Source organism: Strongylocentrotus purpuratus, unplaced genomic scaffold (assembly GCF_000002235.5).
Source record: "Strongylocentrotus purpuratus isolate Spur 01 unplaced genomic scaffold, Spur_5.0 spur5_scaffold_21, whole genome shotgun sequence".
Lineage (NCBI taxonomy): Eukaryota > Metazoa > Echinodermata > Echinoidea > Camarodonta > Strongylocentrotidae > Strongylocentrotus > Strongylocentrotus purpuratus.
Window position 1 is genome coordinate 22,444,400 of NW_022145607.1, and position 15,900 is coordinate 22,460,299.

Sequence of the window (15,900 nt, forward strand, 5' to 3'; positions counted from 1 at the left end):
TGAAAGTCCTCAACAGGGGCCTCCGCTACTTCTTGAAAGACCATCATCCATCATAACCACTCATTCATTCACTCACTCTATTATTCTATAACTCTCACTTTCAAACACTCATCCTCATATTCAGGGGGCCCCCATCTGCATAAAGGCAAACCAAAATCTTAGTGCCGCTATTGAATAAATAAGGATACTCCCTTTCTTTCATTCAATTTTGTGTTTGATTTGAAATTTGAGTTATGAAAACAAACTTTGATATAGAACACAGAAAGAAAGAGCCCCTATTTTCGGCAATCAACCCCCCCCCCCCCCCCCCCCCCATGCACAAACACCCACATACACACCCAGTCATTCAATATCTCACATACCAACTCAGCCACACCTACTCAAATACAAGTTAGGATATCAAAATAAAACTATTTTTCTGGATATAAAAGACACATTAACAAAGAGCAAGGCATAAGGCTGGATTTACAGCACCAGAATTTGAAACTCTCCCAATCCCTTCTTTCAAGTTGCCAATTTAAGAGGTTACCCAGAATAAGCCAGTAAAATCACTCTCAAAAATTACTTGCTTTATTTCTCATTTTTGGGAAGAAAGTAGCATTGTTACTTATAGCTTTGCTTCAAGGCTTAGTGGGTTGTATCTCTATTGAGGTAAGTCATGTATCAAACATTTGATAATGATTTAATAACAATGAAATTGATCTACGTAGAAAATGTACGGGATCCGAGAAAATTGTCTACATAGACCAATTTCATCACCACCATCATCTTTGATACGTGGCCAGCCATTAACTATTTCTTAGTCTATCCAAACGAGATCGACTGAGATTGAGAAAGGAAGGGTCTACCCCCTCCTAGCCCCAAATTTGCCCCTGGTGCTGTACGCCCGGCCCCTGCCTTGTCCCATCATTGCTATGGGAAGTAACTGTTCAACTGCCGATTCCCCGGTAACGTGTGAGAGCGCCATATCGTGTTGTCGTTGTCGTCCTCCGTAGGGCTGACTCGGTTGAGGATTGAAGGGGGAGGAGGACTCCGCCAGATCTCATCGATGTCTATCCTGTTCTCCTCCTGCACGGCCGCTAGGACACCGTTTGCTCTCTGCCCCCCATCGGTACCATCTGTGAGAAAAAGACAATGATTAAAGACCAATAACGTTGAATATACCAGTATAAAGGCTTGTTCAGATGACACAGTTATTAAAGTGCACACATTTTTAATTTTTTTATTTAAATGAATGGTAATTGTACGCAACAAAGTTGCTATGCAAATTTACTAAATTATGTGTTATAAGATACAGAAATATCAAATATATAACACTTTACGTCACCTTAAAAAAAAAATCCATGTGGTTTTGCCGCGTCATATCTGAAGAAGTAAAATGAAAATCCTGAAAAAAGATAGCCTGTGTCAGCACTTATTTTCACTTAGAGGGTCCTGAGTAATGATAAACCTTTCCATTAACAGTACTCCCCAGGGAGTGAAGATGGTGCAGACTTTATACGGATGTGGATGAATACAATGTCCCAGTAATAACATATCTTTTAAACATTTACAGACATTCGTTTCAAGCACTATGCTCTATAAATCTCGAATCATCACATGCAAGTCTTTTTGTCGAGTTTGGGGTGAAAATTTCATCATTGTTTACATTCAAATCAGGTAGAAATGTAAATAAGAAAGTAACCTTTTGTAAAAAAAATTGCCAATACTAAGAGAGGTCAGCAACGAAATGTATACAAATGAGCCTAGTAAAACGAGATGAGATAACGCTCACCTGGCTCTAAACAGCAGCTGATATGCTCTCACATTCACTCCTTCTTGTGACTTACCTGAACTCTTGAGTTTCTTCTTTAACTTTGCCTTCTTCCTCTTGAGATGGACGACCCATGATATAAGAGCTAAGATGATTCCCACCAGACATCCAATCACAAAGTACTGGATGAAAATGTGTTTCTTCTCTGCAAATTCAAAGAAAAATTGGCAAAGGCATAATTTGAAGAGTCTTTATATCAAGACATGGAGCTGACAAAGTTTATCACAATTAAATTTTAAAAATACTACCCCAGCAACACATCCCTGTACTGTCTAAAAGAAATTAAAGGGATCGTTTAACAATGTTAAATCTGAGATACACAGCCCTACGTGTTATCAGTGTCTGTGATATGGTGTTATATTGAAGCCATAAAAAAATTGCGCTTCAAAATGATCAAGAAGTGCCTCAAAAAAGTAAAAAATCTTTGAGTGACCGGTTTTACCATACTCTTTTTCCCCAATAGACTGTAGTGTTATGCAAACCGTCAGGCGAACGGTTTTCAAAATTTGTAATTCCAATCATAAATATCTTGATAATCAGACAGGCGATAGGCTTGGAAAACTCATGGGGTTCCTGACTGATCTAAAGGTTTATAATCATCACTGCATCATGAGCTAAATCCAGAATTTTGTTTCAGAATCTGAGACAAAGTTACCGGATCCCTTTAAAGTGATCATACATGTATTGACTATTGACACGTCATAATGATCTGTATCAATCCAATTACATGTATCCCTTGAACTATCAGAAAGTTCAGCCCCCCCCCCCCCTCAAACCTGGGGACCACTACCCCACCTCTTACATCTATGTTAGGGTTAATTATCTCATGTCCTCAGGCTTAATACAGGAACCATGTAGATCCCATAAGCACTGGATAAATCGGGTGGGTGTGTGGTGTGGGGGGGGGGGGGGGGAGGGGGAGGAGAGGGTTATCAACTGTGAGGGTAAGTGACCCGAGGGGTGTGGTGATCAAAAGTTCAATTCTCAATCAAAAATATTACAAAATGAAAATACAGATGAACTTTCATGACCCTAGGGTCAGTTTTCAGGGTGAGCTTTCCTGTAGGAGGATCATCAAAGGGACGTTTAAAATGACTTAAGGCCCACTGCACTACTTATAGCTATTTGCGCCCTCTATACAGCAAACAATGCCCAATCGGTGACCATAAGTCCCCCATGATCCCCTTTTTTCTTTTGTTAATTGAGAGCTGATTTGATGAGGTGACCTTGCAGGGAGGTCTAATCCCTCCTGGCCAAACTAGTTCAAACTGGCTTTAAAATATTTCTAATCATTCATTAACAATGTCCCACATTATAATATCCCACTTACCTTTAAGAAACTCTATAAAAAGCACGATACTCCCAACAAAATCGCCTAAGCTGTTTGAATCTGAGCTAGATGACCCTGGTGGTATTAATGCTGTGGAGTTAGGGTAACTGCTGAATGAACTCTCATTGTAGGCATCACCGCTAAACGAAACTGAAGAATCTGAAGAAGAAAACAACAAAAAATACAATATTTGTATGATGTTTTTTATTAGGGCTCTCAGTCTTGACATAACTACTGGACAAGTGAATTCTACAATATACCTTAAAAACTCAGTATGTTACGGTTCAAAAGATATTTCAAGATTAGGACTAAATCCCTTTTATATACCCAATTATGTACCAAATGTGGACTTACACCCTAGGAATTTTTAGAAGCAATTGTATTCTCTAACATATGTACAGGCAGCTCGGTATGAATTTGAAAAAAATGAAGATACTTCTATATTGGGCTCATTAATTTTTATTGGGACAGACACGATATATTTTTTATATTTTGCAACACAAGTATTCATCTTCTGCTATGCTGTGTTCCACATAAGTTTAATTGACCTAGAATATGGAAATGATCCATACATGGTCTATCCCCTAAACTCTCTTAAAAAATTGATTAAAAAACATCAACACCTTCCTAAAATAACTATCTACCTTCCCAATTCCCCCTCCCCTACCCCATAACTTTTTAAATTTTGTCATAAGGAACTTGATATTCAACAGAAGGGGGAGGGGGGGGGGGGGGTTGTAGGACAATATCCTCTATCTCCCCCTCCCTGACCCAACAGCTCCCCCTAGTCGGGGGTAATACTCGGGAGATAAAAATTTTGAAGGATAGTTTTCATAAAGGGGAGGGAGGGGGGGGGGGGTGTCAAATCTGCATTTTCATCAGACAATCAGAAGTAACTGCCATCACACAATTTTTAATCTCTTTAAAATCGGCTGCCTTGGCAAACTGTCAAGATTCTCCGCATTCTTGTGCCCAGACCAAATATTTATTCCACGCTATCATTTGCCGACAGGTTCAATAAACAAAACCGGTTAAGAGCCCCCTCTAGTGTGCCAAGTTCAAGAGATACCCTACACAAATGAAATGCGGCTATCTGGATAGTAATGCAATCACAAATATGTGACATTTTTTATACCAGTACTTCAAAACATGTTTCATGAGTTCATTGAAATGGAGTGGCACTTTAAGATGCCTCCCGAACACTAAAGGCATTAAGTATTGTGATATTTGTGCATTATAAGTTGCAATCTGGATAACAGTTTTGAGATCATTTTGCCTAACCTAGGATGCAGAGGTATTATATTAACCAGCTTCAATTCCTAATCATAGTCTGTTCTACTGCTACCCACTAAAATCATGCAATTTGCGTTCCCAACAGGAATTTTCATGCCATATTTTGCTCAATTCCAGGTATCAATAATAATTGTGGATTAAATTCTTGTGTGTTTACTGCATAAAGACCTTGCCTTGCATATTTCAATGGGTCATGATGAGACAGAGTAACGATGATGAAATGTATGATCTCCTTGACCTCTATGTTTATACGTATAAGAATTTATTGTGATGCAGGATAAATCAAATTAATGTTCCATGATATGGCTACTATGACTCTGTAATTTGACCTAGTTATCAAATTCACTGACAAAATACACTTTACTCCTCTCCTCGACAGGACATTCATCTGTTTAAGGGTCGATTTCCAGTTTCATTTCTAAAAGATGATTTCACAATTTGAGAAAATGCCCTCATCCTACATCTACACAAGATTTGTCTACCACATCATCATCAAACTAAAAGTGAATATATTTCTGTCCTAAAAGATGTACTTTTGTAACATTTGCATTTAAAAGTATATTTTGTAGCTTTATTGTTGTACTTTGTGTAAGATCCCTACCCTTCACAGGGTATATACAGGACATACTGCTGCAGGATTATTTTTTTGGATGCAAATATCTTGGGGAGAAAAAAAGATGAAGCTCCACTGAAAGCAATTGTTAAATAGCGCCATCACATGGCAAGACACTTCTAGTAGAGAATATTCTTCTACAAAAGCCAGTTTTTTGTGTGTATCTCCTAGTGAGCGAGATAAATGAAGTATAAACCACCTGATATAATCATTATTTTCAGGTAGGGGGACAGAAATCATTTTGACATCCTTCAGCTCTGTTCAACCATGGACTTTGTGGTGGGAGTCCATGGTTTAATCATGGTATATATGGCCTAGGGTTCAATTACTGGAACTGATCGATGGAAAAAAATAATGATTAGTCTGTCAGACCATGGACCTAACACAAACTTTGACAATGTATATTGTAGGAACGCATATGCTTCCAATATGTTAATTTAAACCAAATTCATGACCCCATACCAAAACTTTGTAATACCTTTAACAAGATTTTTCAAATAAAGAAGAAGAAAACAGAGGCATTCAGGCATCTATCAAAAACTAATACCATATTTATCATTCTATACATTGGAGCATTGTGAGCAGCAGATGGCAGTATACCTTAATCTGAAGCAGAGCCATCTATATACAGAGTGTGGCCAACTTGTTTTTAATGGGTCACAAAATGGCATATATTCTTTTGTTTTGAGCTTGCCCAACAAAGCAGTAGTTGCCATATTGTGTCCAACTCAAACCGGGTTGGCTAAACTTTCCTAATCAATGACACTGATCTGGCGTAGTGTGGAATACCCTGCCTAAGAGATGCATTAAAGGTAATACAAAGTTTTGGGAAACAGAGAAAATTGGGTGAATAGTGAATCTTTACAATTTTGATATATTTGGATGCCCTTGTGGATGTATTATAAGCATTAAAAAAATTAACCCCTAAAACGAGAAAAATTGAATATAAAAATTTACCGGTGCTCCCGGTAAATTTTGATAAATTTCAAATAGCGCCTACGGCCGTACAATGGTAGCTGCAACCATGAAAATTTCAGAATATGTAGTTGTGATATATAATTTCCAAACGGGAATAGCTAATCGGTCGATTTTAGTCAACATACATTGTTTCATAGCTAAATTGGTATCTTGACCTTGAGAGGGAGCTATACAACATAAAGGGTTTATTATTTATAATTTCATAACTTTAGACTCGATTTCAACCGGGACAACGATCAATGAATATTGTAGGAATGCATATGCTTCCAATACGTTAATTTGAACCAAATTCATGACCCCATACAAAAACTTTGTAAAACCTTTAATATTACTTACCACTAAAACTTGGTTGTATGGTCCTAAAGGGTGGTCCAGGAACCGGTTCCAAACCCCCTGTCCCTCCTCCTAGACCATTGATAGAGGAGCCGTCAGGAGCCCGGTTACTGGGGAGGGGTGGTAGACCGGGGAACCGACGTGGCTTCCTGAATATACTCTTGCTCACTGTAGAAAAAACGAAAGAAAAAAATAGAGATGCAATGATTAAGAAGAGCTGCTTAAGATAAGGTGACTATTTGAAAACAACAATATTCTATTATTTCAACATATGTGTGGCTTCCACCCAGTAAAGAAGATTAATTAATGGATCTGTAATTGAAAAACAAGTCAGAATTTTTTTTGGACCCAGCGGGATTTGAACCTGCCATCTACTGCTTGTTGGGCAGCGACTCTACCACCAGGCCATCGCTGGTCCATATTCTCAGTTTGATACAGAGAAATTGAAGAGAAGGTTGGAGTCTGGTAAAGATAAACAATTTCAACATATTTGTGGCTTACACCCAGTAAAGAAGATTGATTGATGGATCTGTAATTGAAAAACAAGTCAGAATTTTTTTTGGACCCAGCGGGATTTGAACCTGCCATCTACTGCTTGCCGGGCAGCGACTCTACCACCAGGCCATCGCTGGTCCATATTCTCGGTTTGACACAGAGAAATAAAATTGAAGAGAAGGTTGGGGTCTGGCAAAGATAAACAATTTCTGAGCTATTTCTCTCATTCTTTTTTTGTCAGTTCGGAAGAATATCATAGACCCCGTTCTCACTCACTTTGAAAGTGATCTTAGTTAGACCGCTCCAGAGGAACGGGTCTTGAGGAACGGTTTGCGAGCGTTCACACTCCGAGCAGTTTTTTATGGCTCAAACAGCTCCACGAGTCAAAGTGGTCTTGTTGCTATGGCAGCTCAGGTCAGCAGGTCAATTTTTTCGCGCGCGGAATACAAACCATATGTACCGTACTACATGTTTCGCACGGAACGTCACTAGCTCACTTCCGCTCAAAGTACGCTTCCGTTCACATTGCACGTTAGAGCGGTCCAAACCGCTCTTAATAAGACCCGTTCCTCAAGCAAGACCACCTCCGGAGGTGGTCTTCTGGAGCGGTCCAGAAGTCCACTTCCTGGACCACTTTGACCGTTCTCACTCACCTAAGAACTGCTCCTGAGGAACGGGTCTTAGTTAGAGCGCTCCAGAGCGCTCCAACGAAGTGAGTGAGAACGGGGTCATAGTTTCGTCTGTTTGAAGCCGAAAGGACTATAACTCCAACACTTTGACACATAGTTAACACCCTTCTGGCTCTCAAAAACACAAAATTTGTCCCCTGAAAAAAGATTACTCTTCAAATGCCATCATATTCAGAATACCAGGAAATATAGCTGAAAGTTTGGCCAAACCATTTGTGTTTAGTCTCACATGACAATTTGTAATCTTCAGTAATTTCCTTTCATTCTGACCATTCTAAAACTTAACAGCATACATCCCCTCGAAATCCCCTATTACTTCCAGTTTCTTTCATGAAGCTCACATGACCAGAACTCAACTGTATCATTAAAAGACAACAAAGACAGAGATATATAGAGAGAGTAAAAAAGAGAAGAGACTGCAGGCATAGGAAAGAAAGAGAGAGAGAGCTAGAGGAGACAATAGAAAAGAGAGAAAAGGGGGAAGAGTGCTGAAAGGGTGCTGAAAGGGTGCCGACTTCCAAAGGTGTCAAGAAAGTATACCAGATTAGGCTCATCCTTTAGATATTGGCCTATAGATTATACAAACAACTAGAAAGCACCTTTCATTGCAATCCACTGTGCAAAGACTTGGCATGGCTTACAAGTACAAAGGATACAATCGTACCTGAAAATGGTACTCAGAAATCTACTCTATTTGTGATTTCTTACATGTATTTGCATACAAAAGCAAAATTGAAGAAATGTAACAAAATGCTCTTGGGCACTCTCCAAGGGGCATTGAAAGAGCGATCTATGCACGGTACAAACCAAAATGAAGATTGGAAGAAAGAAAATCATGAGAAAATAAACCAATCTGAGCAAAGCAGAAATGACAACATGAGGATTAGATAAAATAAATTCAGGGTTGAAAAAGAAGAAAAAGAGCAGCATAGCTTTGTGCAAAAATAATAACAAAGGCACAGAGAAGCCATGGAATTGTGCAAATAGAGACATCCCTTTTTTCATTAAAAGTTGTGACCTTACAAACAAATTCAACAAAACCTGCTCATTCTCACGACTTTATCGATATTCATTCACTCCACATACCAAAACACTCTACCCGGCCCTGCTTGCCCCGATGAGGGAATAGAAGAGAATAGATAAAAAAAAGAATGATAAATTGATTATTTAAATGAATGAAAAGTTTGTAATCATGTGGCAATTTCCGCGTTCCAAATCCTGGGAGGAAGGATTTAGAGTTGTCCTTGAAGCGGCGATGCCTTTGTTCGGCCGCTGCTCCTCTCATAATGATTATGGCATCCATTTATTAAAAAGGCGGCTATTCAACGAGATCAGCTCTAGCAGCGCATTATTGTGTTTCATTTCTTTTATTGTAACTTGTATCCCAACCAAAAGTGTGATGAGAAACTTTAATTGATTGGAAGATGATTGATGGTGTGAATTGATTAGGCAGCAGCTCAAGGATGTTCTACAAATCCTAGATTTGGTATGCAATTCATCACATCAACAAATGATGGAGTGTTTGGGAAACAAATCAAGGCACTTTTGCCACACTATCAGTACAACACTCCTTTTCTTTTCTTTTTCGTTCTCTCTCTCCCCCACCCCCTCTCTCTTTCTCTCTCAAGAAATGAATAAAACAAAACTAGTGTTATTCAAAACGATGGAGTTTCTACTTCGATGTCCCTGGGAAAAGATATCATTCCAACCAAAGGGTTTTTAAAAAAAATTGATTTTCTGGTTAACAATGGTTCCAGAATTTTAGTTAATTGAGCTGAATCCACAAAGCCGCAAGACAACAATTCCCTCAAAAACCACTACACCACACTAGAAGACAAGACCACTTAGTGTGAAAATTATAATTAGAAAAATACCTGTCTGGAGTGTAAGCACGGCACTATTTTTATGCTCTCTATAAAAAAATTAATATGGAATGAAAAGATTGCCAACTCCATGTATGAGGGGAGTGTTGGGATACTAGAATTCATGAGGCTGTATATAGTCAAAGAAAGGAGTCTATAATGGTGCAGGTCCTTGAGGGCAATTAAACGATGTGTATTATTCATACTGTCTGAGCACTCATCAACACATTCCGATGAATAATGAGAAAGAGACAACTTTTTATAATCCTGAAGAAAAAAAAAGGTAATAAATTTGAAATTATGAAAATGGCTATCTAAAATATTTCACAAGACAAATAATGTAATCAAAGATGAGCACATTGTGTGTCATACTGTCACAAGAGGCGTGTCTGCACTATCTCGAGATTGCCAAATATCCAGCTATTTGAATTATCCCGATCGCAAACTATCCAGCTCATTTGCGTCTTCATTAGACCGAAGTAGCAAATTAGCTGGATAGTTGGTCGGGATAATATCCCAAGATATCTCGGTCTAGTTTGCGGTTTTCCGTGTTTACTCGAGGTCAGTGGTTGCGAGGTCAGCGCTGAGCGGTATAGATCGCATGTGCGAACCGGAAATCGTTGTGCATGATGGGATCGGGATAATTGACTCCGTACTTCGGTCTAATGAAGACGGTTGCAAACTATCCCGCTAGTTCGGAAATAGAAGGATATTTTGCAAAATAGACCGAGATATCTTGGGATATTATCCCGACCAACTATCCAGCTAATTTGCCACTTCGGTCTAATGAAGACGCAAATAGCTGGATAGTTTCGATCGGGATAGTTCAAAATAGCTGGATATTTGGCAATCTCGAGATAGTGCAGACACGCCTATGAAGATTTCTTCCTCATCTCCAGTTCCAACGATAGCAAAAGTTATGCATCACGGGCAGACAAACTATGAAAAGCAAACATTCTTCTAGGGAATGATGAAATGTCTGACGGAATGCTGACAGGTTCATTTTTTTTAGAGAAGAAACACGAACATAGAGACACGAACATTAACTTCAGGATTCACCCAAAAAGTAATTTGTTTCACGTCCCTGCCCTGCAGAACATAGGATGACATTGTTTGCTAAGACATTCAAGTACATGTCAGGTCAGACATCAGACTTTGAAAAGTCTAGCTTAATAAAGGAGAGACATGCACCTCCTCAAATACAAAACATAAATTGACATTTTAAAGGCAGAATCCAACCCCAAATAATCATGTTACAGCGAGAATTACATTTAAATATCTACACTAAAACTCGGCCCTCAAATAATGCGATAAACAAATTTAAAACTAGACTTAGAAGCTCAATATTATCTACCATGTGAAGACCCATTGCTGTTGCTAAACTTGCTATGATACTGCGAAGACAAAAGACTTCAACAAGAAATGTACCAATACATATACAGAAAGGTTCACATATTCTTTATTGAAAAATGAGGCACTTTGTCCATGGCTATCTCAAATCTCTTAATCTCAAAGACAAAAAGTTCTTCACTGAACTCTGTCCTCAGTACCATAACATGCATATTGAAAATGAAATGGAAATAGAAAGTGAAAAACTGCACAGGCCTGAACATCTACATTTACTTCTTGAAACACATCTCTTCTGTGAAATCAACCGGGGGAAAAAAAAGGAAGCAGAGTGCTAGAAAAGTGAATATTTTTGGTCTTTTAACAATATTACAAAGATATTTCTTGTGAACAAACTTGGCGGTTATTACCACCGGGGCCAATGTATACACCTCCACCACACCCGCTCAAGCCTCTAATTGGCAATTAACTTGACACCAGAGAGCCTGCAGAGACAAAGCTCTAAGGATCACAGACAGATGGATGATGAGATGCTACATCATCCATTACCACAGGGGTCATTCTCAAAAGAGGACGTTTATACCAAATTTGGGTAAAGAAATACCGGCATTATACAGACGGAAGGATGATCACAAACTACAACATCCATTTTCTAAAAGGTCATTTACACAAGAAAACATTTAATATTAATGTGTAAAGATACATTGTTATAAAGACGGATGAATTATCAGAATTATCTTAGAGGTCATTCACACAACTGAAGATTTTTACACATAGGTCATTCACACAACAGAGGGTTCATACAAATTTGAGTAAGGATACATTGTTGTATTAGATTTTTGTTCCAATCAATACTCACAGCTTGGTTTTACCTAATGTAATTTATTTTAATAGTGTTCAGAACTCCAGAAAAGAAACATTAATCATTTATTGCGGTAACTATAAAACTATACAGACAGTGTTCATTTATTTACCGGTATACGCAAATAATTGCTAGTCTGAAAGAGTAAGACAAAGATGCTGCTTTTCTCACCTTTGCACAAGGTGAATGAGAGTGAGGAAAGACAGATGGAAATAGATGGATTACTCTACCAAGGGCTTGACAGTTTGTCCACTGTTTATTCAGCTCATGCAAACAGAATATAGACCAGGGAATGCAAGAAGATCATGGTTTAGGGGTCTATTCAGACTCAAGGAAATCAAAGTAAAACTTGTATAAAGAAATATTGTGTAAATAATTATAGTAAATCATAAAGGGCATTCACACTGAATAACAACATCGTATAAAATGTAAGGAAACTTTTTTTGAACAAGACCCTCTTAGTAATACTGTTTTCATATGATGTAACATGATAGACAAAAGGGAACAGTGATTCTTTGAGTTTTTGTCAGAAATGACGCCCAGAAAATCTATTACTTATCATATAGATGTAGGTTTTTGGTATGGCTATACAGTGAATTTGGGTAGTCTGGATGGGGATAGACCAGGGATCATGGCATAACTCAGCTGACATTGTTGACCATTATAGGATCTAAACCACACAAAGCTCATTCACACCTTGGCTTTGTCGCTGTCAGAGGTCCAAAGCCACTTCCACAAGATCATTCAAATTGGTTCGACGACTGCCAGGAAAATGAGGTACAAAATAGAGCAAATGGACGAGATAGTTGCCAAAACACCACATATGGTCGTAAATTACAGAGCAACAATCGTGACAATGGTAATTAAAAACTTTGTGTGATAGGCCTATATGTATTTCTGTATTCCTAGTGTGTTCAAAATATCTCTCTAGAAATATTGCACTATAGTCACTATAGGGGCTAGCCCATGTTCCACTTATAACCCCAGCTTCATAAAATGCCTGGCCACTCAGAAACAATTTCTGGTGACATGACAATATCTCTCAAGATGCTACAAAATAACCAACCCCAGATCTTTTTAAAAAAATGAACAATTTTTGTGTTGTCTTTCCATTTCTCTAAATAGCATCAAATCCAATCCTAGAAGTTTGTCCTATAATCTATCCTCTCCTGACCGACACTCCTAGTTTAAAGTACAAATAGGATGTTACTGTCCATGGTCAACAGAGATGAGTCATTGGATGACAATGGGGTGCATCATTGCCCCCATGAGGCTCAATGTTGACCCTCAAACTCTCACCTACTTGCTAAGTTTGGTGTGTGGTTTCTGTTTCCCTGTAGTAATGATCCGATGATACAGGATGATACAAGATTTCAAAGGGGCTTATTGCAATTAGCAGAAGCACAGGCTTTACTTCAAATAATAAAAACTTGTTTGACGTTTGTTCCTTTCCCCTCGATGCTTTAGAAATTTGACAGCTAAATTATTGGAGCATGCTGAACACAAAGCACTGGCATGAGAAACCAGCCGTTGCAACGGTCTCCATTCCCTTCAAAATGTTTGCCTTTAATTAGATTTTAGAGAATTCCAATAACTGCTAAAATATAGGGCCTATACCAGTCTAGAAGCCTTAGATGTGTCATAATGTGGACATAAATTCACCTTTCTTGTCAGATTATTTCAAAGTCAACATAAGTTGCATATATCAAGGATGCCAGTGAGAATTGATCAGAGGGCCTGACAATCACCTAGAATGAGTTATTTTTTACACAAAAAAGCCTAAATTATGGTCTGAAAATAACTTGCCAGGGCCTGAGTTCAAGCTATTGCCTGAAAACTAGCATCCCTGATATATACTTACATGGTTGTAGGCACACGCTTGTATCAATTGTTTCGTGATAAAATACTAGCGTTATTCTCCTGAGCTGCATGATGAATATGACGGGCTGGGGTTCCCTCATCATGCAGCTATGCTCTAATTGGTCATCACCCAGTACCGCCCAACCAATCACACCAACATAGGCTGGTTTTCTGAATGGATGGATGTAGTCTGCATCATCAGAACTACAAATAATTCAAACTATGTTTTGGGATGCTCTTTAAAACTGAAACGATTAGAGTCATCTATGGATAGATAATTTCTTATCTGCAGCTAATTTTAATATGCCCTTTTAAATAAATGGCTAAGTTTTTTGGATTGTTTTAAGTTAACTTCTCCTCATTGGCCAAAATGATGATCAACTTCTTCATACACCTTTCCCAGTTTTCCCATTGCTAAATATCATTCCTTTTCAGGCCTTCACCACAAAAAACGGTTTACATCAGTTTTATTTACTTTCAACAAAAACCCACAAGATCAAGATCAAGATCAACATTAATTTCAAAGATTCAAACATATACCTTATACCTTTTTTTCCACTAAAGAATTCTAGCAAATTCATAAAAATGAAAATGGGTAGAAGGAGGCGTCTACAACCAACCGCTTGGCAACGGCGTCATGGCATGAAGCAGACAAAACCGTTCAACCGCGACATGACAGATTGTTATAAAAACCTGAGATGAGTCGATAGAAACGCTGAATAATATCATGGGTTTACGCTCCACTAACTGTTCCGAGTATAGATTTTCATCCTAGCAGAAAGTACATTGCCCCTTCGTATTCCCTTGACTAAACACACGTCCCCTTTTCCTCAATTTTCAAGGGGAATTTGGTTCATATTTTATTATTCATTGATTATTTTCCCCCAGCCCTCCATTACAGGGGAAACGTGTCAGTGAGTCACGGTTAGGATTATACAATAATTAATAGATAGCAGTGACTCACATGAGTTTAGTGTGATTACTAATTTGCATATTGGTGCACTTCGAAGTTGTATTAATTTTGAAATGGAAAGACCAAGGTCAAATATATAGCAAGACTCTAATTGTGGGGTACATCAAAAATATTGTCCGTTTTGGAACTAATATGGCAAAAGTGCTCTGGACAGACAATATCAAACATGATCTACAAAATATGTGTCACACCCTCATTACCACCACCACCACTACCACCAACATCATCTTCTTCTTTTTCTACACCTTCATCTTCATCTTCATCATCACCACCATCATCATCACCATCACCCTCACCATCATCACCATCACCCTCACCCTCATCACCCTCACCATCATCACCCTCACCATCATCACCATCACCCTCACCCTCACCCTCACCCTCACCCTCACCCTCACTGTCACCCTCACCCCCACCCTCACCCTCACCCTCACTGTCACCATCATCATCTGATCTGTACAATGAAAAGCATATATTGCTGGCTGGCTGCAAGCCTTCTTTTGGGAAGGCGCGATAAGAGACGGAGCAGGATGTGACAAAATTTGTTTGAACACCCTGAATTTAAAAATCATCGACACACAGAATTTTCCACAAGAAAGATTGTGGAAAACAGGCACATAAAATAAAGTCTTGACACTCATGGATATCATGGAAAACTTGTCCATATTTACCCCCAAAATGAAGCTCAAGAAGTCTGCAACTGTAATAACCAGAAAACATGAGGAACCCTGGAAAACTGTTTGATCTGGGAAAGTAACGCCTCCATGGAAAACAGCCATTGCCTGGACCCCTTTAGCACCAGCTTTATGTACTACAATGTAGGACAGATATTGCATATATGGCTTTCATTTGGGGCTGCAAAGCCTGAATACATGAATGAAAATACTGAATGCCTCACATAGCAGCAGCTCACTCAACCAAAGCTCAGGGTATACACAAACAAAACACCTGAGATCATGCCTAACAATGCAGGCCCTATTCAACTATTAAAAAGCAGACAAAAGTAAAGACTGGGGAGAATTAGTAGGCCTTTACCTAATTACCCTAATAATGAAATCTTGGAAGGTCTAACTGCCTCACATAGCAACAGCTCACTCAACATAGTTATCTATACATACATGTACAATGCACCAGGTAGCATTCAGTGACCACTGGTATAACAATGGACCTTCTAGAAAGGTCCATGGTATAACAGACCTTTTTACTTATTGTATACACTATCAAATCAATGGGACATTTAACCTGGAATTGGAACACAAATAAAATTTATTTAGCGTATGAATGATATTTGAGACTCATTGAATCAAATCTGAAGGATTTGAATGATAATGAATGAATGATAATTGAAACTCATTGTATTGAATCTGAAGGATCAAGCAAATAAATATGATTGAAGGTCATTTTGTGGTTTGCAATTATTGGATCTTAATCCTAAGAATAGGGAATAAAGCA

The 15,900-nt window shown here is 38.5% G+C and overlaps 1 protein-coding gene across 1 annotated transcript; it reads right to left on the minus strand.

Annotated features, from left to right (window-relative positions):
* Nucleotides 1-332: 332 nt before the first annotated feature.
* LOC100889355 lies at nucleotides 333-14,891 on the minus strand. The gene is made up of 5 exons (XM_030994237.1): nucleotides 14,829-14,891; nucleotides 6,364-6,595; nucleotides 3,144-3,302; nucleotides 1,830-1,958; nucleotides 333-1,118 (listed from the first exon to the last, which is right to left on the minus strand). The coding sequence occupies exons 1-5, from the start codon at nucleotides 14,889-14,891 to the stop codon at nucleotides 913-915; spliced, it is 789 nt and encodes a 262-aa protein (XP_030850097.1). The 3' UTR covers nucleotides 333-912.
* Between the last annotated feature and the right edge of the window lie 1,009 nt (nucleotides 14,892-15,900).

What these genes read in the sequence shown, in the direction of transcription:
- LOC100889355 (XM_030994237.1), bottom strand. Translation starts at nt 14,891, where the DNA reads ATGGTGACAGTGAGGGTGAGGGTGAGGGTGGGGGTGAGGGTGACAGTG. An exon ending in CATACAACCAAGTTTTAGTG is followed by an intron (nt 3,303 to 6,363) that starts GTAAGTAATATT and finishes TTTCTTCTTCAG; the next exon opens with ATTCTTCAGTTTCGTTTAGC. An exon ending in TTTTATAGAGTTTCTTAAAG is followed by an intron (nt 1,959 to 3,143) that starts GTAAGTGGGATA and finishes TTGAATTTGCAG; the next exon opens with AGAAGAAACACATTTTCATC.